The sequence below is a fragment of the Papaver somniferum genome, chromosome 3, assembly GCF_003573695.1.
Source record: "Papaver somniferum cultivar HN1 chromosome 3, ASM357369v1, whole genome shotgun sequence".
Lineage (NCBI taxonomy): Eukaryota > Viridiplantae > Streptophyta > Magnoliopsida > Ranunculales > Papaveraceae > Papaver > Papaver somniferum.
The window spans coordinates 99111970-99138322 of record NC_039360.1 but is presented as its reverse complement, the minus strand read 5'-3'; the positions used below and the strand labels follow the sequence as shown (position 1 = coordinate 99138322).

The window sequence follows — 26353 nt, the reverse complement described above, 5'->3', positions numbered from 1 at the left end:
CAGACACCACAAGTTTTGTTAACGAGGAAACCGCAAATGCAGAAAAACCCCGGGACCTAGTCCATATTTGAACGCCATACTGTATTAAGCCGCTACAGACACTAGCCTACTCCAAGTTAACTTCGGACTGGAATGTAGCTGAGCCCTAACCAACCTCACACTGATCAAAGTACAGTTGCGCACCTTACATCTCTAAATCCCAACAGGATTCTATACACTTGATTTCCTTAGTTGATCTCACCCACAACTAAGAGTTGTTACGCCCCAAAGTCGAAGACTTGATAAACCAATCTGTCTCACACAGAAAAGTCTATTGAATAGATAAATTTGTCTCCCACAGATAAACCTATGAGTTTTGTTCCGTCTTTTGATAAATCAAGGTGAACAAGAGCCAATTGATATACCGGACTTATATTCCCGAAGAACAACCTAGAAATATCAATCACCTCATAATAATCTTAATCGTATGGTAGTGAAATAAGATATTGTGGAATCAAAAACGATGAGACGAAGATTTTTGTGACTACTTTTTATCTTGCCTATCGGAGATTAAATCTCGAGCAAATCTTAGAGAAGATAGTACTCAATCACGATAGAAAACAACAAGATTAGAACACGCAACTATAGAGAAAATAGTTGGGTCTGGCTTCACAATCCCAATGAAGTCTTCAAGTCGTTAACCTACAGGGTTTCGTGAAAAACCTAAGGTTAAAGGAGAATCGACTCTAGTCGCAACTAGTATCACACATGAGGTGTAGGGATTAGGTTTCCCAGTTGCTAGGGTTCTCCCTTATATAGTCTTCAAATCAGGGTTTGCAATCAATGCTACCTTGGTAACAAAGCATTCAATATTCATTGTTAGATGAAAACCTGATTAGACTCAAGCTAATATCTTTCAACCGTTAGATCGAACTTAGCTTGTTACACACAAATGAAAAGTGACTTCATATAGATATCCGTAACCGTACCTAAACGTGTACACCTTTGTTGGCTCAACAATAGTTAACGAAGTTATCCATATGAACACTTTCATATCAAGCATATTCATCTTAACCATAACTAGTTCAAATGACTCAAATGAAACTAGTTCTAGAGTTTTTGAATTTTTTATATTCTCATAGAAGTATACAAGACACAATTGAAGCAAAATCTATTTTGATTCACTTGAATTAAGTCATGAACATTATAGCCACGGTTTGCAAAAGATTGCATTCCTTATTATATAAATGTATTAGTTTATGAACAAACCGATTTTAAAACATAACCTACTCAAGTATGCAAAAGGGTACGCATACCTAAGTAGCCGGACTTAGTTTGGGTTCGCCAGTATGCGAACGGGCAAGCATACCTTCCAAACTTAGCAGAAATTTCCGGACCTGAACCTCACGCCGGTACGCGTACCGGTTTGCGTACAAGGTTCCCGGACTTTCACTAAACCAACCAGTACGCGTACGGGTATGCATACTATGGTTCCCGGAGTTGGATTACATATATGCAAGTACGCATACTATGCTTTATCCAATCATGGTTAAGTGTTCTAAACTCCATTTAAATCATTGAAACATTCTCGGAAGACGAAAATAGTTGTCTCACACAAACTATTAGCTTCAAAGAAATTTTCAAGTGATCGAATGATCAATACGAAACATTCCGAGTCTATGTCAAATGACTGTCTCACACAAATCATGTAAGATGTTACAAGGCGATTTTCACATGATCATCTTTTGATTTTCGTCAAGAATATAAGATGAACTTGGTTAAAGCGAAAGCTTACCAACACATATTTCGAGAAATATGTAAGCGAGTTAAACTCAGCTCGAAATATCAAATGTGTATAATTGAAGTCTATATAGTTGTACGACTTTTTTCTCAAATAGGATATAGAGTAGATAGACTTTTGAGTGATATATGAGTTCAAGTCTCCACATATCTTTTGTTGATGAAGTTCCACAAGCTCCCCTTAGTAGTTATTCATCTTCAATCGATGAGCGCCGTGAAGTCTAATGCTCAACTACACTTTCTATCCTAATCTGAAACTTAACTATAAGTAGACTAGAAATCAAGACTTATAGTTTTGACAACTAAACTTGACAAACAAGTTTGAGATAACAACGCTTGCGAGTTCGACCGAGCAGTGCTCTAACACTGATGTCCCTGTTTGGACAAGTCGTGACCGTCTCAATAATGAGCCATCTAAGGTACGCTTGAAGCGTGGACATCCCATTGGTTCGAATGATTTTTCTCATAGAAAAAGGAAAATCCAACCAGAATCGACAAAAGATGGTGCTCATATGGAGACCTTAGATGAATTATCTTCATTTCCAAACTTACTACCTCTACTAGAGGATAACTCCCCTTAAAGGGAATTGGTACTAGGAAATAAAGAATTTCCATAAATTTTGCATGCAAGAAAGAATTATGGGATTGTAACAAAGTACTTGCCGACGATAACTTTTTGTTTACAGTAGCCACTGAGATTACTAAGGATAAAGATGGCTGTAAGCCATAGTATACAGAAGCACGTCGTGAAAGACATGATTGGACAAAATAGTAGGACACCATTAAAGTAGAATTAGTCTCTTCACTAACCACAATATTTGTGAACATGTAGTTCAAACAACAAAAAATGTGAACCCATGTTGGTTGTAATGACTGTTCGCAAGAAAACATAATAAGATAAATGAGTTTTTTTTGCCATAAAGAGAGACTTGTAGCAAAAGGTTTCTCGCAGAGAACTGGGATTGATTATGAAGAAACATGTTTCCCTGATATGGATGTTATTACTTTACAATACTTGATTAGTATGGTAGTTTCTGAAGGAATTAATATGGAAAATTGGATACAGATATACATATGAAAATTCCAAGAATATCTCAAAACAAATCACGTCGTATGTGTTCGCTCAAACTTAACAGAACTTTATATGGATTAAAGTAATACGGACAAACGTGATATAATCGTCTAAGTTAATATTTGATAACTAAAGGATATGTAATGATCCTATTTGTCCTTGAGTCTTCATAAAGAAGACCACTATAAGATTTGATATCATAGTTGTACATGTTGATGATATCAAACTAGTTGGAACTTTTGAAAAACTCTTAAAGGAAAACAAATGATTAAAGGGCGAATTGAGATTAAGGAACACATAGAAACTTTTAAAATATTTTATTATGGATAAAGTTTGTCCTCTTGACACTTCTATGTTGTGAGATTTTTTTACCCTAAAATGACCCTTTTCGTCCAAGAAGGAGAAATGAACTATTATTGGTTTAGTGCAATTGGTGCAATATTGTATCTTGCACAATATATTAAATCTGACGTTTCTTTTCCAGTTAATTTGTTAGCATGTTTCATCACTACTCCAAAAAAAGAGGCATTGGGAAGGTGTAAAACATATCTTTCGGTATCTTCGGGGTACTATAGACATGGGATTATTTTTCTCAAAGAATGTATCTCATTCTTTGCAACTAAAGGGATATACAGATGCAGGTTATTTTTCCAATCTACACAAAGTCGTTTCTCAAACTGGTATGTGTTTACAAGTGGAGATACTCCAATATCATGGAGATCGTATAAATAGAGCTTTCCGGCCATCTCTTCCAACCACTCTGAGATTATATCCCTTCATGAGGCTAGCATATAATATGTATAGCTAAAAGCTCATGTGATTTACCTTCTATAACAGAAGTACTGAGCATCATCTACGAAGATAATGCAGCACGTATCTCACAGATCAAGAAAAGTTACATCAGGGAGAGTTATTTTTGGATTTTCGTGTGTTGTATTTTTTTTTTTCGTCAAGGTTTTTATCCTTTGGAATGTTTTCCTGTCAAGATTTTAACGAGGCCCTTATGCGGAAGCGCTTCTTGTCATTCTATTCTTTTTCTTTTAGGTTTTTGAGGCTTATTTAACGAGATAATTTAAGGAAGATAATGAATATCTAAAAGGGAGTATTCTACGATGAAGTAACTATCCACTCATGACACAAGTGTCATTTGACCATGAGGTATTGAACTATTGATAAGTTTTATTTCATCTTATCATTACACTAGTGGCGTGCATGAAATTGGTAAAACTATACTGACTCCAAAAATTTGTGAGTATTATTTTGTTTATCCATGCATAAGATAAGAGCTAATCATTGTCATTGGGAAATATAAAAATTAATAAACAATTGAAGAGTTGGTGTGAACTTGCATTGAAGAATGCAAATTTTACATTTATGAAGAGAGAATTTCCAAGAATTCACAATTTTTTACCTTCTCCAATGCAAGTTTACACCGTCTCTCCAGTTATTTATTGTTTTTTGCACTTTCCAGTGCCAATAATTGATCCATGCACAAAATAGCAAAACCCGAGTATTGAAATCACTGTAAATAATTGTCGGGTTAATAGCTTTAGGATAACCATTTCTTAAAGTTTATAAGAAATCTTTCATACTCTCTGTTATTAATTACTTGAGATTATTAGTTAGTATTTTTTTATATTCTCTGCTATTAGTACTTGAAATCATTGTTAGGCCGACCGAGCGAAGCGAGGGAGGACTCTATATATGGTGACTTTGTGTCAATATGAAGCGTGACATTTTTTCCAATTTAACACAAAAAGATTGGATTTGGTTCAACAATGAAAGAACGATATTGCCCCTCTAAATCAAAATTTTCTTTTTTTTCTTTAGACATTTTGGTAAATAAACCGAAAAGGAAGGCAAATAGGTATTAGACATTTTCGTAAATAAAGCAAAAAGGAAGGACAATAAGGTATTAGACATTTTTGTATAAACCAAAGAGGAAGGACAATAAGGTGTATAAGTATAACAGCCAAATCATATTATAATTCCTTATGTATTCTACTTTTTAGGGGTATAATTGGTAACCAAACTTTAATATAACATATCTAAAAATCCGTGCCTTGGAATTTTATAAATTTTATCTCGTTGGAAAGGTTTTAAAAACATCTACGCAATGAGTACAAACAACAATATAAAATTTAGAATTTTTACGAAAAATTCGAAGGCATTTATCTTCTTAGGCACAATTTTTCGAAAATAAATGTATGTTCATTATGCAAACTACCACAAAGGATACATAAATTTTGTGTAACCATATTTTGGTTTATGCATCAACTAATTTTCCTTTGTAACTAATAAAACGATGTACTCCCTCCGTTTCAAGAAAAGTGATACTTTTACTGTAAGCATAAATTTTCTTTTACAGTCCGATTGTAGCAGTGTTTCCTTTTTTTTTTCGGTCGGCCTCCCCATCATGGCAGCGGTCATCTAGTTAGTGTTTAAATATTTTACATGAGTAATTTAGTTATTTTACACGAGTATCATTTTTGGATTTGTCATCTGTCTACAAACAACAAGCGTTACGATTCACGAAGCTGAACGTTCAAGCGCGTGAACTTAATAAAAATTTGGCGCACACGAGAGTAGGATATTATCCGCCATTTTCTTCCTGGGTTTAGCAGGAATTCGCTCAAACAAACTTGATAACATCTTACCCGCCATTTTCATTTTTCTGCTTAAAATGTCTACCACATTTGCTCAAACCTTTTCAAGATCAAAGGATCCACAAAAAGTTTCACAAAACAGAGAAATAAATAAAGCAGATAAGAGCCGAAATGTTCTTCCAATCAAGCAAAGGTTATCAAAATCAACTACTATTAATTCAAGTCAAGTAAAGATAAAGAAAACTGTTACGAAAAGATATGATACTTATCTTACCCGTAGTTTATGTTCTTATGTTGATTCAGGGCTTATGAATGAAGCTCTATCTTTGTTTGAATCTATGCAGAATTTAGATACTTTTCATTGGAATTTGATGATTAAAGGGTATACAAATAGTGGGTTGTATGAAGAAGCTATTGATTTTTATCTGTTAATGCAATATCAAGGAGTGAAACCTGATAATTTTACTTACCCATTTGTGATTAAGTCATGTGCTGGATTGTTGTCGTTGATTGAAGGATTGAAGATTCATGCAAGGTTGATCAAAACTGGGTTAGATTCAGATTTGTTTATTTGCAATTCTCTAATTGTCATGTATGGTAAAGTTGGGTGCCTAGAGCTTGCTGAAGAAGTGTTTGGGAAAATGACTAACAGAGATTTGGTTTCTTGGAATTCCATAATTACTGGGTATGTTTTGGCTGGTGATGAGTGGAAGTTGTTCTCGTGCTTTAGAGAAATGCAAGCTTTTGGACTGAAACCAGATAGGTTTGGGATCATTAGTGCTCTAGCAGGTTGTTCTCTCACAAATTATGAGCGACTAGGGAGGGAAACTCACTGCTATGTGATTAGAGGTGGACATGAATCAAATCTCATGGTTCAAACTTCCCTGATTGACATGTACTGCAAGTGTGGGAATTTGGATTATGCCGTAGATTTGTTTGATAAGGTTTCTTGTTTGAATACTGTAGTTCACAATGCGATGATAGGTGGATATGCTCGAAATGGTTGTCCTCTTGATGCTTTTGGCTGCTTGGTGGAGATGCAACAGAGTGGAAATGCAAACCCTGATGCGATCACCATGGTGAACTTGCTCCCAGCTTGTGCACAGTTAAGAGATCTCTTCCTTGGAAAGTCTATCCATGGATTTGCCATTAGAAATGGGTTTCTTCCTCATTTGGTTTTGGAAACTGCTTTAGTTGATATGTATGGAAAATGTGAAGAACCAAAGCTAGCTGAGAGGGTATTTTATTCGATGAACAAGAGATGCTTAATATCGTGTAATGCCATGTTAGCTGCATACGTGCAGAATGAGTGGAAAAGAAAAGCTATCAACCTATTTCTTGATATACATGAAGAAGGGTCTATCAGATTAGATGCCATGACAATTTCGAGTGTCCTACCAGCCTACGCAGAATTGGCTTCATTGAGGGAGGGGATTCAAATTCATTCGTGCATAACTAAACTAGGTTTTAATGTGAATACTTTTGTATCTAATTCACTCGTCGACATGTATGCGAAGCATGGTAATCTTCAAGAAGCTCGTAAGATTTTTGATAGACTGCCATCTAAAGATGTTGTTTCGTGGAACACAATAATTATGGCTTATGGAATCCATGGTTGTGGAAAAATTGCCATTGATTTGTTCTCGGAGATGCAGGAGAAAGGCATTAAACCGAATTCAAGTACATTTGTCTCTGTTCTATCTTCTTGCAGCATCTCTGGTTTGATCGATCAAGGATGGGAACATTTTAGCTCAATGAAAACTGATTATGGTATTGATCCTGGAATTGAACACTATGGATGCATGCTTGATCTTCTCGGTCGCAGTGGAAATCTTGACCTTGCCAGAAATTTCGTAAATGAAATGCCGTTGGTTCCGACAGCAAGGATATGGGGATCTCTGTTGGCCGCTAGTCGAAATAATGGTGATATTGTGCTGGCAGAGGAGGTTGCTGAACAAATTTTCTCCTTGGAACATGATAACACTGGTTCTTACATTCTGCTCTCTAACATGTATGCTGAAGCTGGGAGATGGGAGGACGTGGAAAGAATTAGATGTTTAATGAACATAAAAGGATTAGAGCAGACAATTGGAATCAGTTTGATCGAGCTTAATACCAAGACTTGCAGTTTTACCAATGGTGATCGATCCCATTCTGAATCCTACATGATTTACAATGTGCTGGAAATCATATTGGGCCAGATAGGGGAAACCATGAACTCCCCTAGTTTCCCGAGGTTTAGACCACGAGAATTGATAAGGAAAAGATCAGAGTTACCACTTACTCACAGTGTAAGATTAGCACTTTGTTTCGGTTTGATATCTACAACAGTTGGATCTTCGATCCTCATTAGAAAGAATGTAAGAATATGTGAAGCTTGTCACAATGCAATTAAAAAGATATCCAAGGTTACTGAAAGAGAGATTATAGTCGGGGATACAAAGATATATCATCATTTCAGGCATGGTTTTTGTTCCTGCGGAGACTACTGGTGAACTTGGTATTCCAACGGGGGCTTAAATCGTAATTGAATCAGAAGTTGGAAAGTTTCTTGCTTTTTCCTACAGTGTTGGTAAAGTAAGCAATTTGGACGGAAACAATAGTTCACGGTAACTGTGTTTAAAGAAACTGAGTTTTATCAGCATACATACAAGTGTAAAGTAACAATTTTTGTAAAACTCTGTAGGAAGCAAATCATATGGGTTCTTAAATGTAAAATCATTCTGGGGTCAAACTTGAATCTGCGTTTATTTATAATATTCATAATGAACAGCGATATTTGATTTATTGTTTTCCTCGAATACAGGAACAGCGAAACTCCAAGATCAGAACATCTTACTGAACATCCTTGTCAGGTTGCCCATCAAGTCAACCTTACAGTTCAGGTGTGTATGGAAAGCTTGGTGCATATTGTTGAAAGACCCTGATTTTGTTAACAAACACCTAAACCGTGTAACTGAAATGAATATATATAGTGCAAGGAAACAATGATGATGGATATCTTGTGAAGTTCAGGTATTTACATTAAAATCTAATTCATGGAGAAGGCTTGAGAACACGAATTAACACAGCTGCCTGACAGACAGAATATATGCTTCTTTTTGTTGGTCGACAAACGCTTAAGCCCAGCAAATTATGTTGAAAGTGGCTCAAAACACACTATATACCCACACAGTACACCATTGGAGATTGATTGTGGAGTAGGCTGCTAGCCTCTATCTGCTGGTGCTGCTACATAAGTTGCATATATGAAGCACCTCAGTAGACCCCACTGAAATTTTTTGGCTTCTTCAAATTGTAGTAATATCAGTACTAAAGAGGTTCGTTCTCTTTTGTAGAATTCTGACGATTGTATATTGTTGACATGGAAAGGAATAATGTGTCATACACCCCAACAGTGGTAGTCTCAGTGCCTCTGTATGAAATACACAGCATAAGAACACTGTCAAGGAATGATCCTAATTCCTAATGAAGTCCAGTGGTTATACTATATAGCATGCGGTTGACGCGCTAGAATGTCACTCGATCCCTTCCTCGATATTTCTTCTCTTTATCTTAGTTACAACATGTCAACTTTATCAGAGGAGATGTATCTATCAGGTGGAAGAAGAAGTGTAGAACATCTGCACTGCTGATTTTGTATACAGTTAGGTACCCCTTATCATTAAGGTTGTATGTTATAATCAAATAACGTATTAGGCGGCGAATGTTGTAGACTTGTAGTAGCTCAGGGACGTGTTGGCCAAGGGACTGATGAGCCCATGCTAAAGCCACCTACCCATCCTAAATTCCCGGCCGCTGCCGGACCTAATAAAAAACCCTGAAGCTGGCTTTCTGCTCTGTATTTTTCTCTTCTTTTCTCTCTGTTGAGGAAATTTCTTGGGATTTCAAAAATGGGTAGCCCTTGCAGAAAACCAAATCAAAACCCACTCTTAGATTTCCGGTCAATTCACGATGATGCTTGGTACACAGTTGATACGCTGGTTCTTAGCAACCAAGACACTTCCCTAACTGTAAGATTCAATGAATTTGATGAAGATAATGACGAGGAGTTCAATGTCCAAAATTTCAAAACTGCCAAAGAATTAGATGATTTTATAAAGAGGTTTCGTCCGGCTTGTGTTCAGCTACAGGATGAAGAGTGTAAGAATGTGAAACGTTTTTGGTTCGTCTGTGCACTGCTTCAACATGGGGAAGACGATCATAAGTTCTACAATGCCTTCATTGAATCGGTGAGTTACCGTTTCATTTCGTTTCTTCTGTATGTATGTGAACTAATTTAGGGTTTAAAGTTCTGGTGGTGGTGAATATGCTCTAATTCAGGGTTTTAGGGTTTGACTTTTAGTTGAATGTTTTATCTGCCCAGTGGTTTGTGCCAATTGTTTTTTCAGCTTCTTTGTCTGTGTTTAGATTTTGGGTTTTAGGATATGGTGCTCCTGGTGGTGGTGGTGGTGGTGGGTTGTGTTGGGCGGTGAGGTCATAGAAAACATTTACTACATTGTACTTAATAAATGCTGTTTGACTTCGTTGAATGTACATGGTGTTATTATTAACAGATAAACCATGAACCTCACACTCGCAAAGGAGGAGAAGAGAGTTGTTCTTGTGCATTTGTGGTTTGTTGGTTGGAAGGCCCAAAGGCTGGGGAAACTGAACAGATGTGGCTTGAACGTATTTGTAAAGTTCAACTAGGATCCCCAGTATTTGATCACGCGCTGGCATGTTTCGTCAAGATGTCACGAGCACAGCTTGAATTGGTTTCTACGCCAGTCAAAAAGGTAAAATGCTGTATAGTTCTACCAGCAATTTCTTCCTATTTACGAATTTGAATTTCCATATCTTATTAAATATATGGTGGCTGCTATCAGACATTAGGTTGCAGTTTTAGTCAAATTTTGAAGATTATGTATACCATTTGTATGTAAATACATAAATTCTTAACTTCAATCAGGTCGACTATCAGTTGTAGAATAGTGTTAGACTAATCTTCAGATAAGTTTGGTTTTCTTACTTTTTACAAATAACTACTAACAAATAATCATAAGTTGGTTTCAATTTATATATCAGGGACAAGGTGGAGCCAATTAAGGGCAAGTGAGGGCAGTTGCCCCAACTTATCTTCAATCCTGGCTCCACCAAAATTATGTGTTAGCTGTCTAGTGCAGAACTTGATTTGGGAATTTGGAAATGCAGGAATGCGAAGCTACAAAATCGGAGAATCTTACTAAACATCCTTGTTAGACTGCCCGTGAAGTCGATCTTGCAGTTCAGGTGTGTATCGAAAGCCTGGTGCAAGTTATGGAAGCACCCTCGTTTATCATGTTACTGAAATGAACAATATTCATACAATGAGAAACACTTACCCTCTTCCTAATAGCACATTGCCTATAACTTGTGATTTATCATATACATGGAATACCCATTTTGATTTCATCTATCCTTTGGGGTTAAGAAGTGATGGCATTATGTTTGGGGTAACTATAATGGTTTTATTTGTAGCCCCGGAGAGGATGATGGTGTTGTTCTTTGTTAAAGAGCATACGGAGGTACCAAGTGTCTGATTGAGTCACGCAATGATATTAGTTACTTCAAGTATGGGTTTGGTTATGGTCTTGAGACTCATGAATTTGAGGTGCTACACAATGCAGGGTTTGAGGATGAATTTTGTTGCAAAGTTCAGGTATACACATTAGAATCTAAATCCTGGAGAAGAATTGAGAATATAACCTTAGTATCTTGATCAAGGACAACATGGTATGGCTCTAGTGAATGTCAATTACGTAACTATGCAGCAACTGGCCCTTTGGCATCTGAACTCCACGAAGTTATACTTTCTTTTGATTTTAAGGATGAGAGAGATTCAATGAACGGCCGCTACCCAGCTTTTGCGATGAATATGCGCAGACAAGTTTATGTGCATTGGGAGGGTCCCTTTGCTTACTTGGTAACACGAGTGTAGAAGTCGTGGCTGCATAGATGTATGGGAGATGAAAGTGTACAGAGTGATAGAATCTTGGGATAAACTTTTCGCCATTTTGCACAGAACTATTCGTAAGTTCTCTGGATACTTCTTCCTGTTTCACACTCCCCAGGATTTCAAGATTTTATTAGGATATGTCACTGGTGACAATGTCGAATTTCATCTAGATCTATATGACCCAGAGAACACAACCTACTTTTCTCAAATAAGCAGTTTCAAACTTGGTGTTCCTGAAGAATCTTTCATTAATTCTTATGGTTTAATGTAGGTTTTGAATCTGACTAATGACAATTTAATGTCTATGGCATTTTGCATTTGTGTGTATGTACGTGCGAATTATGGATATGTAAGTTTCTTAATTTTAGTCTATCAGAGACCATTGGTATGAAGAATCATATTGGTTTTAAGTTAACAAAATTTTTAAGAGTAAATAATTCTTATGACCTTATATATTATGGGCAAAGTAGTTAATATCGTGAATCAGTATCTATCGGCCGGGTCCGATATACCTATACAAAAGACCGATATACCTATACAAAAGATTATATCGGTGATACATCATATGATGATGCATTCTTTCTCAAGATCAAAAGCTTCACAATACAAATTCAGTTACATTCCACCATCATTAAAAGAAATAAAATAATTGGAACCGAATCGGATTGAGTTTTCAAGGATATTGAGGAAAAATATAGGAAGAGTTATGTTTACAATTTTTCATATCTAAATAATTTACTCTACCAAATTACCCTTGCCGATATTATCAGTGTACCGGTTAACCTGATATATTGGTTTGTACCGGCCGATATGAGCGTTTTTATCGTTTAATTCTTGTATCGCTGATATTTTAGATATCGTACAGATTTTTCCCGATACACGATAAAAACCTATAATACCGGCCGATACAACCGATATTAACTATCTTGATTATGGGTCTTATTCTCTTGTTGAAGGTATCCAAGTTATCCACCAAATGGCAATATACGTCGTTTATTGCATCTCTATGCTGGAAGCCCAAAAGCAAAACGTGCACAAAAACGAGAAGTGTCAACCTAGCGTTCTCATCGTCAGTGCAGGTGGTCAAATCTCCCGTTTCGAAGCGTGCATGACTTCAATTACTGCTACCTTCTTTTTCCCAGGAAAATGAGTTTTCATGATTGGTGAATCCACGATGATTTTAGGTTAATTACATCTTCCTTTGCTACCGTATCAACTTGAAATTAAGTCATGTAGCAAGTGCGAATTATTTCATCCCAAACCTCAAGATATGGCCTCCAACCCCAAAGTTCATACAAAATGGATCACCATCATCTTGTCTCACAATTTCTCGTGAGAGTAGATAATGCAAAATTGCACCACTGTTTTTGGTATAAGGCATATCTAGAGGGTAGCCAACTGTCGTTGAAGCAAATACTGCGTAAGCCTCATCGCTCAAACGACCCCTGATCGTGGACATTAGTAGCATGCCTGAGTGATTTGTTACTTTCGGGTAGTTATCCCGATACTTTTGTAGGTGAACAAACTTGTTGTACACATGAGATGCTTTAAGTCAGTTTCTTCCGGATATGCAACAACTACAATATTCAGTTTCTTTCGGATATGCAGCAACTACAATATTTTGAAACGGAGGAGAATTCTTTGACATGGCTATTCTCAAACCATCTCACAATTTCAACACCAATCTAGTTATAAAACCCAAATATTAATGAACCTAAAAGACCAAAACTAATTCATGGTAATATGCTCATCTTACAACGATCTACATTACTATTAAAATTTCTGCATCTCCAAGTGGTAGATGGTGGTGTTATACGTCTCTGGTTTTTCTTATTTTTGGTAGTATTACAGAGCACTACAGGAAGAACACATTACCAACAAAGTAATTTCAAATTCATTACCGTTTAGTATTTATAATACCAAGTCAGAATAACCATATCAACTGATCTTCCCTCTTAAAACTTTATTTATAAACAATGATCCATGAGAAAAGAATTTCTGAGAACGAATAAAACAAACTTACTACGGTTCGGTTCCTGATGAATTCAACAGATGCAGAAGTTGTCTCTAACGATTTTTTAGACCTGACATCATCTTGGATGTCAATATCTCCTGCACCTCCCGTTGTAGTAGCAGACATCTTTTCCTAACACAATGGATAAACAATCAATTTACCATCATATCAATTCACTCTCTACACGGCATAACAACACGGCATAACAAATCCGGTCCAAAGTTTCAGTGGGTTTATTGTGAGAAATATACATACTTAAGTTTGCAAAGAATTAAACAGGGTTAAATGTCAAGGACTAAAAATATGTATTTAAGATGTATGGTTTTATAGGGTCAGTATATGAAAGGATAAACAATTTTCTTTTTTTCAAGATGACGGACTAAACCATATTCTAGACAAAACAAAGTAAATTCAGTGATAAACACACAAACAAGTATAAAACAACGAAATAACAAGTAATGTATTATTTTCAGAATTGAAATAACCATGAAAAACCCATGGATTCAGATATTGGGCGAGTGTGAAAATAAGTTTACCAGTGCTGAAAACCCAAAACCCCAGACACAATCCAAACAAAAAGCAAAAGTTAGGAAAACAGCCAAATTCATTGAATTATTCGAGTTGCAGTTAAGGTAGGGATGTAATTTAGCTTACGTTTAATGAATTTGATGGCGAAAGCACTAGTGCAGGTATATCTTGCACCAAAAGAACTAGGGTTTGAAGGTGACGAAGGGAGATACTCGCCCAATATCTGAAGAGAGAGAAACGGTATGGTAAAATGGAGTACTGTTCTCATTTATATGGCCTACAAACAGCGACATAGTTGCGACAGATTGTTTGGGACACATCCGGAATTCGCTGATTAGATAATACCCGGCTCCGGTATATTGGAAAGCTCGTGGTAGTTTATGCAACTATTTGCAAGCCGTGGTATTGGGCATAAATATACCTCCGGATGTTCCTTCCAAACATAATTTAAACTTTTGTTGATTTAAACCTTCACTTGTACATAGTTGATTTAAATGATACTTTCTACACATATTAAAAATTGAATTTTGATTTTACAGGAGCATAAAAATTTGGAAAATCAAAACCTAACAACAACAAACGTATAAAAATTAACCAAGATTTTTTTTTAAAAACTATTAATCCTTTTTTACCCAGTCAATAGGAGAGTTCTTACATAGCAGGCAAGCGAGCAACAAGCTGGATCATCTGAAAATCAACTAAAAGGAAATTGAAGTAGGAAGTCATATGAAGAAAACACTAATTTCTCTGAATCCGATGAAAAACAAACTGGATTGTCTTAATTAGATGAAGAACAAACTGAATCATCTGAAAATCAACTAAAAAGAGGTATAAGTTTTTGTTGATTTATATCTTCGAATTTGTATTTCTGCAAAATTTGTATATTCAAATTTGAATTTTTAGATACCTTTCCTAGGTTTCATGTAATGTTCATATTTCTGCAGATTAAAAAATGTGTGAGTAATATCTCCACAAAATAAAGTGCGGATATTATCTTCACAACTTAATTTTTAGTTAATTGTACTTATTGTTCAATTGGTAGTTGTTGTGCAGATACATGTGTTTTAGCTCATATGTTGCTTTAATTATTGTTACTTATAATCTGTGTTTTTTTTTGTAGGAGCCATTAATATCAAGAAGACTGGTAAACGTAACAACAATAAAAATTGAATCCGATGATGAAGAAGGTACTAAATGTTAGGTGTATATGTATTGCATAACATAGATACTTAGGCTTCAAAATATGTTTGTGGATTTAATGCTAGGTGTTTTATCAGTAATTACTTCAAAGATAGATGTTTTTTATTTTCACTACTCAATATTTTCATTAAATATCAGAGTAACATGCTAAAAAAGTCGTATTTGTTTTTCTGTAGAAGCATATGGAACAAGACCGAAAAGTAAGAATTCTAAGAAAGATACTAGCAAAAAAAAAATAAAGAAGTTGATTTGGTTGCTGGATCATCTAAGAAAGGTATTAAAAAAAATAGAGAGAAACAATATGTACCTTACCTGGCAAGCCCTAGACCAAGAGAGTAAGAAAGATGGAAGAGAGGGTCAAACACTTAATTCCTATAATTTTAAATTGAATTTTTGAATGGTTAGTCTTCTTTAAAAAATGGGGGGTATAACAACCACACCCAATATTTTGTTTAGGCAATCTGTATGGACTAACTCCAATATAATTCCAAGAAAATCAACTAGACAGTCAGACTCAATCAAGGAAAATATATCCAAGAGTTATGTCTCAATTTCTCAAATCAATATGCATTCGAACAGATAAAAATCTTTGAGCCGTATCAATATGAGAAATAACTTGGATGTACCAAAGACCAATATCCAAGCGTCAATCAATTTCAATCAACAACCAAAGGTTGGATTCACCAATTGATTGAACTACGCATAACCTGTGATTTTTTAATTATGTAGAAAATATAATGCGGAAAAGAAATAACACAGAAACCAGAAGTTTTGTTAAAGAGGAGACCACAAATTAGGGTTGTCAATGGGTACCCATTACCCGGAACCGGAACCGTATCCGTATCCGGTAGACTTGGGTCCGGTTCCGGGTCCTAAAGTTGGACCCATTAGCTACTTAGGACCCGACGGGTAATTACCCGATTGGACCCGAATCTAAACGGGTCCAAACGGGTAATACCCATTGGGTACCCGTTTATTCATACTTTTATTCATGTTTTTGCTAGTTTTAACTTTGATATTTTACTCGTTTTAAATTTTTCTCTTACAATTAATCTTTATTTAGTACATTAATAAGAAATAATAATAAATTTTATAAAAGTTATTTAAATCCAAGCCAAAAAAAGACAAATATTAAGTTTTTGAGGTTTTTTTAATAGTTTTCTTAAGACCCAATGGGTACCCGGGACCGGCGGGTACCCGGGTATTTAAACGAGTCCGGTTCTGGGTCCACAAGTGTAGGAATCGGACCCGGAACCGTTAGGACCCGGATCCGACCTTTATAAGTAGGATCCGGGTCCGGGTCTAGTGATACCCGGTAGGACCCGGACCCGTTGACACCCCTACCGCAAATGCAGAAAAACACCGGGACCTAGTCCAGATTTGAACACCACATTGTATTAAGCCGCTATAAATTCTAGCCTACTACAAGTCAACTTCAGACTGGAATGTAGTTGAGCCCTAACCAATCTCACACTGATTAAGGTACAGTCGCGTTCCTTACGTCTCTGAATCCCAGCAGGACTCTACGCACTTGATTCCGTTAGATGATCTCACCCACAACTAAGAGTTGCTACGTCCCAAAGTCGAAGACTTGATAAATAAATCTGTCTCATACATAAAAGTATATTAAATAGATAAATCTGTCTCCCATAGAAATTCCTACGAGTCTTTGTTCCGTCTTTTGATAAATCAAGGTGAAAAAGAACCAATTGATACACCGGACTTATATTCCCGAAGAACAGCCTAGTAATATCAATCACCTTACAATAATCTTAACTGTATGGTAGCCGAACAAGATATTGTGGAATCACAAAGAATGAGACGAAGAGATTTGTGATTACTTTTTATCTTAGCTATAGGAGATTAAATCTCGATCAAATCTTAGAGAAGATAGTACTCAATACGATAGAACAATGTAAGCTCAGAACATGCAACTACAGAGAAAATAGTTGGGTCTGGCTTCAGAATCCCAATGAAGTCTGTAAGTTGTTAACCTATAATGGCTTTAGAAAAAACCTAGGTTAAAGAAGAATCGACTCTAGTCGCAACTAGTATCACACGGGAGGTGTAGGGATTAGGTTTCCCAGTTGCTAGAGTTCTCCCTTATATAGTCTTCAAATCAGGGTTTGCAATCAATGCTACCTTGGTAACAAAGCATCCAATATATACCGTTAGATGAAAACCTAATTAGATTCAAGCTAATATCTTTCAACCGTAAGATTGTCTAAGCTTGTTACACACAAATAAAATGTACCTTTATTTAGATATGGGTAACCGTACCTAAACGTGTACACATAGTTGGCTCAACAATAGTTAACCGAAGTTAGCCATATGAACACTTTCATATCAACCTTGTTCATCTTGATCACAACTAATTCATATGACTCAAATGAAACTAGTTATAGAATTGTTCAATTGTTTATATTCTCATAGAAGTATACAAGACACAATTGAAACAAAATCGGTTTTGATTCACTCGATCAATTCATGAACATTATAGCCACGGTTTGCAAATATTGTACTCCACATTAAATAAATGTATTTGTTCATGAGTATGTAAACATAATTAACCGATTTTAGAACTTAACCCACTCAGGTATGCAAACGAGTATGTATACCTAAGTTCCCGGACTTGGTCTTGTTCGCTAGTATGCAAACGGGTACGCATATTTTCGTTCACGACCGAACTCAGTTGAAATCAGTACGCATACGGGTATGCATACTATGGTTAATTCCCGGACTTCAACTGTTGAATCAGTACGCATACGAGTATGCGTACTAATTTCCCGGACTTGGAATACACTTGCAACAGTTAGCATACAAGTACACTTGTTGTGCCATATCCAATCAATGGTTAATTGTTCTAAACTCCCATTTTAATCATTTAAACATTCTTAGAAGACGATAATAGCTATCTCACACAAACTATTAGCTTCAAAGCAATTTTCAAGTGATCAAATGATCAATACGAAACATTCCGAGTCTACATAAAATGACTGTCTCACACAAATCATGTAAGATGTTACCAGACGATTTTCACATGATCATCTTTTGACTTTCGTCAAGAATGAAAAATGAACTTGGTTAAAGCGAAATCTTACCAACACATATTTCGTAAAATATGTAAGCGAGTTAAACTCAGCTCGAAATATCAAATGTGTATAATGTAAAGTCTATATAGCTATAAGACTTTTCTCTCAATATGAGATAGAATAGAAATAGACTTCTGAGTGATAGATGAGTTCAAGTCTCCACATACCATTTGTTGATGAAGTTCCACAAGCTCCCCTTAGTAGTTCTTCGTGTTCAATCGATGAACGTCGTGAAGTCTAAAGCTCAACTACACATTATATCCTAATCCGAGACATAGCTATAAGTATACTAGAAATCAAGACTTATAGTTTTGAAAACTAAACTTGACAAACAAACTTGTGATAGCAATGCTTGGGAGTTCGACCGAGCAGTGCTCTAACAATCTCCCCCTTTGTCAATTTTAGTGACAAAACTATCTATATATATGATTACAAAATAAATAAACTTTGTATCTTCTCATCCAAATGCTTGATTTCCTTGGTTCTTCAATATTACTCGAAATCTTCGTCATTTCCAAGTACTCCATTGATTCTGAACGTTTTCAACTCAACATCATAGTTGTTGAAGATCCGTAGCCATAACAATAAGAAAACAATTGTTCTCAATTATTGTTATACAATGTCATAATATTATTACACGACATCAAAGTTCAATTGTATCACAACTTTGACAATAATACTACGATGATATGTATCACTCCCCATTAGTCAATATTTTATCTCACAATGAAAACCACTCCCTCTTACATAATGATCCGTAAACCATATGTATTTGTAGTGTGAACTACAAAATAATTCTCCTCCTTTTAGTCAATATAAATTGGAAAAGGTACGAAAACTAGTGGGATCATAATGAAATTCTCAAAGAGATACTTTATGACTAAAAGAGAACATATCAACTTTGTTTCGATGATTTCACATATTCGAAACTTAGTGTATTCATCAAGAGTTTATAAAGATACAAGAAAACTCCTACAATATTCCACAGCCGCACTCTCCATAAAGGTTTGGCAATTAAGCACAAGTTCAATTACGAACTCTACCCCATAAAATGTCATTCCCGAAAGAACAACAAGAGCGACCTTACTTTTGCAAGAAAAGAAGGATTTCTTTGGACATTAACAAATAACATGAAACATGAACTTGTATCCAGAAAACTCAATTAAATTAACCACAAAGGAACCTCAATGATTAATTTAATCGGAAAATCTCAACATATGAAAACTTACGAAGTCGTACAATACTTTCACATAGAAGTGGATCAGGGAAAGATTTATATTGCGGAATATTCAAAGATTCATTTTATTTTTCATCAATATTTGCATAATGATACCATAGACAATCTTTTACATCAAAAGTTCATTCTATTTTCAATCAATATTTGCATAATGACACAATAGACTTAACTTTTGACCTATATGTAGCTAAACTTCTTATGGATTTAACATATTTAGTTATTTATTGAAAGATAAAATCATTCAAGGCTAAAATACCATTAAAGTTATTACAACCATTGGAGTAACAATTTAATAAGTTAGACATAAGAAGTTCAACAGAAAATACCATAAGAAAAATCTGAAAATGACATAAACAACATGAAGAAAAGAACACTAATCCAGATTGCGATAGTAATCCTCCGCAATCTTGGATATTGGTTCAGCTAGATCTGGATGAACCGTCACAACATAAGTCAACTGTCTCTCCAAGCACTCATTCCTTTGTATAATAAGAGCAACTTCAGGATTGGCAGGTTTCTTCATCTTGTTAATGTCTGTATGGCTCAAGGGAGATGGAGTACCAACACAAGTTCCAAGCTGAGCAATATTAAATTGACAACAGATTCGGATGATGGGGGATGGAAAACCAGGGGTTTTCTTTTGTGAAACCATGTGAATCATTTGACGAAAAAATTAATCTACAAAAATCAACCTCTTCACCAGAAACAAGATGGTAAACCAATTCATCCAGAGTTCTACTCCAGAGATTTTTGTCCAGCGTACTGGGAATTAAGTTAGCCACAACCAGCTTACCAAAAATCTTCAAATAAAAGCTTATATTGTCCACGGGAAGTTTGCTTTCTATCCATGGCACATTCTTTCCTAAGAGCAGTTTAGACAACTGATTCTTATTTGGTCTTTGACCTTCTGGTTGAGGAACAAGAAATGAATGATGGAGAGGAAAGTTTAATAATTCAGCTATTACGCTACGGTGAACTTCAAACATTATTCATTTGACCATAGTCTTAAAACAGAAGTTGGTCTTGTTGGGTGGATGTAAGTTTACATAAAATTCGCAAGTTATTTCACGATATGATTCCCCCAAACCCTTATGAATATCGCCCCACTCAAACTGGTTCATGAACATGTGAAAGTTTGGTTCCTGAAATGATCCATCATATGCCCTTTCCATCACAAAATGACCACTATAGAGTTTATTATATTTATCCCTGGCAGAAATGTTTATAAAGCTAATTCGACGGCTATCATCAAAATACGGTTGGCGAACATCTACACCGATATCATCATCATGATATTCATCGTCACTATTAACAACTCTCCTACTTGAAATTGCACCACTGTTATATTTCCTTTTAGACATGCTGGAAAAAAACTATTAGAGAACTTAGTTGGGTAACCGAACAGTTGCCAATGGTGAAGTTCGAAAACGGTGACAAACCCAAAATCCGTTTTTAACTCGTAGCAAAAAAAGCTTCTCCAGATTTCAATGAACCAAACTAAACACAAAAAGGTTAAGAAACGAGAGAGAGGAAGATGATGGAATGCGAACCTTGGGTTTTTCTCATGCGTTCTCGAACTGTTTGAGAAGAAGAAGAGGTGAAGAGAACGAAGAGAGTTACTCCTCTTTTTATGTGTCAACCGGTGGTACACGAACCGACTAAGAATGTTCTGGAACGCGGTTCAAACAAGTAATGGTTACGAGTTCAGAGTACGCGAACCGTACATGTGCATTCAAGGGATCGTTTGTTTTAAGCTTCATCGAATTTTGATAAGCAACAAACATTTTGTTGAGAATTTCTTTGTATAGACTAGACAAGATAATACAAAGAGAGTTTGTACACCGTGACACCAATAGAGAGTTTCTTTAGAACTACTCTTGCATCTTACAGTATTGAGAAATACCCCAAGGAACTGTTATTACAAGTTTTTCAAAGAACTTTAAAGAGACACAAGAGAATTTGTGTTCCTGATTTCTTCGTTTGCAACTTATAAGAAACATTCTCTGCAGATAATATTCAGTACTGCACAGGGAAACTCTTTTGATAAGAAGAGACATCCTGACTTTCTCACAAAAGATGGAAATACAATTATCTTGAGAGGGTGTATCAGGATTTGACTGATGAAATGATTCATGCTCTGAAATGATACAGTCTAATAGCTGAGAATTAAGCTTCTCTTGTAATTCGTTCAGTTTGTTACCGCCAATTGGATCACATAGAGAAGGAGCATTGCTTTCACAAATTAGCAGACCAATATCGACCTCAACATGAATATTATTCATCATGACTTGATTTAGCTTATTAAGAGAATCTTGCTCTTTCTGGAGATATAACTCAACATCAAGAGATAATCTTTCAAGTTTCTTTTCAAGCCCTGAAAATACTTCAAGGGATTTTAAACCTAGTGAAGGTTTAGACAAAATTTCTTCTACAAATTTTATTAAATCAATCATGGAAGAGAACTCTGAAATCCCTGGATCTGGTGGTACATTTATTGAGATGACACTTCTGTCCAAAGAGTCAGATTGCCCAAACATAGATTTATAAGGTCTTAAACGTGTTTTCTTGCTCTGATACCAATTGAAAAAGCGGGGGTCTAACAACCTGATATAATCACCGTTCTCTTCTTGCCCGCCTTAGGAAAACGACACCAAACGCGAACATAAGCCTAAAATTTTGACTAGAACGAGACTGATAGGGTAACGAGTTTAATAGGAAAGTCATTCGAAAAATATTGGTTACTCTTTTAAGCATACTTCGAAGTTCTTGACGGCTTCTGTAAGTTGAATGCGTGACTGCGCCGCCTTGTAATACCGGTGAGGCCTTGGGTATCAAAGCTTCACCGAGCTTCCCTCGCCTCTATTCAACTTACTTTAACTCGGATTGATTCCATAGGGGTTTGCTTAAATTGTAACGAATTCCCTTCCGAAGGATTAGAAGCTGGTCTAGAAACAATCTAAGTGGAGCCATCATGCTTTTTTTTTTTTAGAAATCAATAGGTTTGTTGTGGTGGAGTCAGCCTTGTTTGTGTTTGCATAGAACTTCCCTTCCTTTTTAGAACTTTTCTTTTTAATTTTGTTTTTATAGTGTATGCCCGAGGTTAGAAAACGGGCTTGGAAAAGAAACACTCTAGGTCGTTTGATTAGTGACAAGCCTAGTAGTTCTTCTAGTGAAGGCGGGGAGCTCGAAGACTCTTCTTTTGAGAGTCCTGTCTTTGGAGATTTCAGCTTTGAAAATTTGACAATTGGTGAAGAAAGTACTCCTAGTCCTTTGGTAGTGCCAGAAATGGTAACTTTGAAAGCTTTGTTAAACCCAACTAGGACCTCTCGTCCGTCTTGTATCAAGTTAGCTGAAACCGAGGCAAATTATGAGCTGAAACCTGGGACTTTACAGATGCTCCCAATGTTTTTAAGAAAAGAGAATGAGAACTCCTATTTTCATGTTAGGGAATTTGAGGAAGTTTGTAGCACTCTGAAAATTAAAAACCTAAGTGATGATGCCTTGAAACTTAGGCTATTCCCTTTTTCCTTAAAAGATAAAGCCAAATCTTGGCTGTATAGTTTGGCCTCTGAGTCAAATGAAACCTATGACCAACTTACTTCTGCCTTTATACATAAGTTTTTCCCAAGGAATAAAACATTGTCTATTAGGACACAAATCTGTACTTTTGCCCAACAAGAGGGAGAATATTTATATAGGTACTTAAAAAGGTTCAATGACTTGATATCTCAATGTCCTCATCATGGTTTGGAGAAGGTTAGGTTAGTTCAGATCCTCTACGAGGGTTTAGATTATTCAACAACAACCATGGTTGAGTCCTTATGTACAGGTGGGTTTGAGAATAAAACTGTTGATGAAGCGATGACATTTTTAAATGAAATCGCCGATAAGACCCAACAATGGGAAAATAGTAGGGAACCCCAGAAAACAATTCTTCTAAGTAGAGGAAATGTTAATAGGGTAGAAGGAAGTTATGAGTCAGATGCCAAAATAGCAGCTATAGCCAAAAGGTTAGAAGCCTTAGAATTAGGTCATTCTAGTGGTAGTAGTGGAAGAAATGAGCCTTTTTGGGAAGGCCTTGATGTTGAAGAGAAAGCCAATGCTCTTTATAACAACACTAGGTTTCATAACCGACAGAAGTTTGACCCATATTCAGAAACCTATAACCCTGGCTGGAGAAACCATTCAAACCTTTCTTGGTCCAAGGGCCAGAATCAAGGTCAGTCTAGTAATGCTCAGGTTCCCCCCAGGTTTTGGCTATACTAAGAATCCTTCAGCTCCGGCACAGTTTCAGAACCCTTCGGATAAGAAGATTATGAGTTTAGAAGAGTCTCTTGCTTTGTTAACTCGTAACACTGTGCAGTTTCAGCAATCTGTTGCTCAAGGTTTAGAAGAAAATAAGAGAATAGGTCAGGCTAACTCTCAGGCTATTTCCGAGTTGAAAACCAGGTTAGTCAGATAAATGAGTCTTTAAGAGAAAAGGTAAGTTTCCTAGTCAGACTCAACCCAACCCTAGAGGAATTAATGAAATAGGTGAAAGACCATCTGATCATGTGAATGCTATTAAAACCCTTAGGAGTGGTAGAGTGATAGACAACAAGGTTTATGCCTGATAGTGAACATGTTGTAGTTCACCCTTCTGAACCAGAAACTGAGGGACTGATAGAGTCTCTAAAGAGACCAATGAGGGTCATATTGAGCCCGGCTTTGTCCCTAGAGCCCCATTCCCACAGTGCTAGTTCCAACTAAGAGGGAGTCCAATTTTAATGATATATTGGAGGTTTTTAAGCAGGTAACTATCAACCTTCCACTACTAGATGCAATTAAGCAGATTCCCTCTTATGCCAAGTTTCTCAAGGATATGTGTACGCGAAAGCGAAAGCTTAATGTCCAGAAGAAAGCCTTTCTAGCTAGTCACGTGAGTTCTATTATTCAGAATACCACTACTCCTAAGTATAAAGACCCAGGGTCCCTACCATTTCTTGCACAATAGGTAAATACCGTGTTGAGAAAGCGTTGCTTGACTTAGGAGCTAGTGTGAACTTACTGCCATATCATGTGTACCTTAAGCTAGGACTTGGTGAGATGAAACCTACCCAGATGACACTTCAGTTAGCTGATAGGTCCGTTAAAATTCCTCGTGGTGTGATCGAGGATGTTCTCATAGAGGTTGACAAGTTTATTTATCCAGTGGATTTTGTTATCCTAGATACCAACCTGTCCCTGACCCAGAGAACCAGATACCGGTAATTTTAGGTCGCCCGTTTTTAGCTACATCCAATGCGATCATTAACTGTCGAAATGGTATTATGAAATTGTCTTTTGGTAATATGACTATTAAGCTGAACATTTTTAATATTAGTAAGCTACCCTCTGAACTAGATGACTCGAACATAGAAGAGGTGAACATGATAGGAACATTAGTCGAGGAGTCATTACCAAACACTTTGTTAGAAAATCCATTAGAGAAATGTCTAGATCACTTTGGGATTGATTTTGATGATGATAATGTGATTAATGAGGTGAATGCTTTGTTAGATTCAACCCCTTTGTTGGACACTAGTAATGTATGGAAACCTAAGTTTGAACCACTACCAGTTTCTAAGTCTACCCTAGTTCCTTCGTTAGAAGAGCTTCCTAAGTTGGACCTAAAACCATTGCCTTTGTATGCATCAGATCTACTTAGAGAGTGATACCAAACCTTCTAGGGAGATGCAACGTCGACTAAACCCTAATATGAAAGAGGTAGTTCGAAACGAGGTCCTTAAGTTGTTAGATGCAGGCATTATCTACCCCATTTCAGACAATAAGTGGGTCAGCCCCGTTCAGGTTGTTCCCAAGAAATCTGGTATTACTGTAGTCCAGAATGATAACAATGAGTTAATCCCGACCTGAGTGACCACGGGTTGGCGTGTTTGTATTGACTATAGTAAATTGAACAAGGTCACTAGGAAGGACCACTTTCCCCTTCCCTTCATCGACCAGATGCTAGAGAGATTAGCTAGACATAGTCACTACTGCTTTTTAGATGGCTACTCTGGATATAATCAGATCGTTATTGCCCAATAAGACCAGGAGAAAACCACTTTTACTTGTCCCTTTGGTACCTTTGCATATAGACGCATGCCTTTCGGGCTTTGTAACGCCCCAGCGACTTTTCAGCGTTGCATGATGAGTATATTTTCTGACATGATAGAACGGTTCTTAGAGGTCTTTATGGATGATTTTTCATATTTTGTTCGTCTTTCGATGAGTGCTTGAATCATTTGTCACTAGTGTTGACTAGGTGTAAGGAAAAGAATTTAGAGCTTAATTGGGAGAAATGTCTTTTCATGGTTCGTTCAGGAATTGTTTTAGGGCATATCGTATCTTCTAAGGGTATAGAGGTAGATAAATCCAAAGTTGACCTTATTAAGACTTTACAGGTCCCAAAAACCGTAAGAAATATTAGGTCATTCTTAGGGCATGCAGGTTTTTATCGTCGATTCATTAAGGATTTTAGCCTAATTTCTAGACCTCTTTGAAATTTGCTTGCAAAAGATGTTAAGTTTGTCTTTGATGATGCTTGTTTAGATGCTTTTGATAAGCTTAAGAATTTACTCACTACCGCTCCCATAGTCCAGGCACCCAACTGGAACCTACCCTTTGAGATCATGTGTGATGCTTCAGATTATGCTATTGGTGTTGTGCTAGGTCAGCGAGAAAACAAATTACTTCATGTGATTTACTATGCTAGCAAAACTCTGAATGATGCCCAGTTAAACTATACCACTACCGAGAAGGAACTGTTAGCCATTTTGTTTGCCTTATACAAGTTTAGACCCTATCTCTTAGGTTCTAAGATCGTC

The 26353-nt window shown here is 36.4% G+C and overlaps 2 protein-coding genes across 4 annotated transcripts; both read left to right on the top strand.

Annotated features, from left to right (window-relative positions):
* The first annotated feature begins 5467 nt into the window (after positions 1 to 5467).
* On the top strand, positions 5468 to 8226 carry LOC113356946 (pentatricopeptide repeat-containing protein At4g35130, chloroplastic-like). Its single transcript, XM_026600183.1, has one exon. It carries the CDS (start codon positions 5535 to 5537, stop codon positions 7950 to 7952), a length of 2418 nt encoding a protein of 805 aa, XP_026455968.1. The 5' UTR covers positions 5468 to 5534; the 3' UTR covers positions 7953 to 8226.
* Positions 8227 to 9337: 1111 nt separating this feature from the next.
* On the top strand, positions 9338 to 11809 carry LOC113361513. 3 transcript variants are annotated; one of them, XM_026604741.1, is made up of 4 exons: positions 9338 to 9689; positions 10014 to 10235; positions 10651 to 10728; positions 11106 to 11809. In XM_026604741.1, the coding sequence occupies exons 1-3, from the start codon at positions 9351 to 9353 to the stop codon at positions 10696 to 10698; spliced, it is 609 nt and encodes a 202-aa protein (XP_026460526.1). In that variant the 5' UTR covers positions 9338 to 9350; the 3' UTR covers positions 10699 to 10728; positions 11106 to 11809. The 3 variants fall into 3 exon arrangements, with proteins under 3 accessions (XP_026460526.1, XP_026460525.1, XP_026460524.1); XM_026604740.1 differs by having other exon boundaries at positions 10957 to 11809; XM_026604739.1 differs by having other exon boundaries at positions 10651 to 11809.
* The last annotated feature ends 14544 nt before the right edge of the window (positions 11810 to 26353 follow it).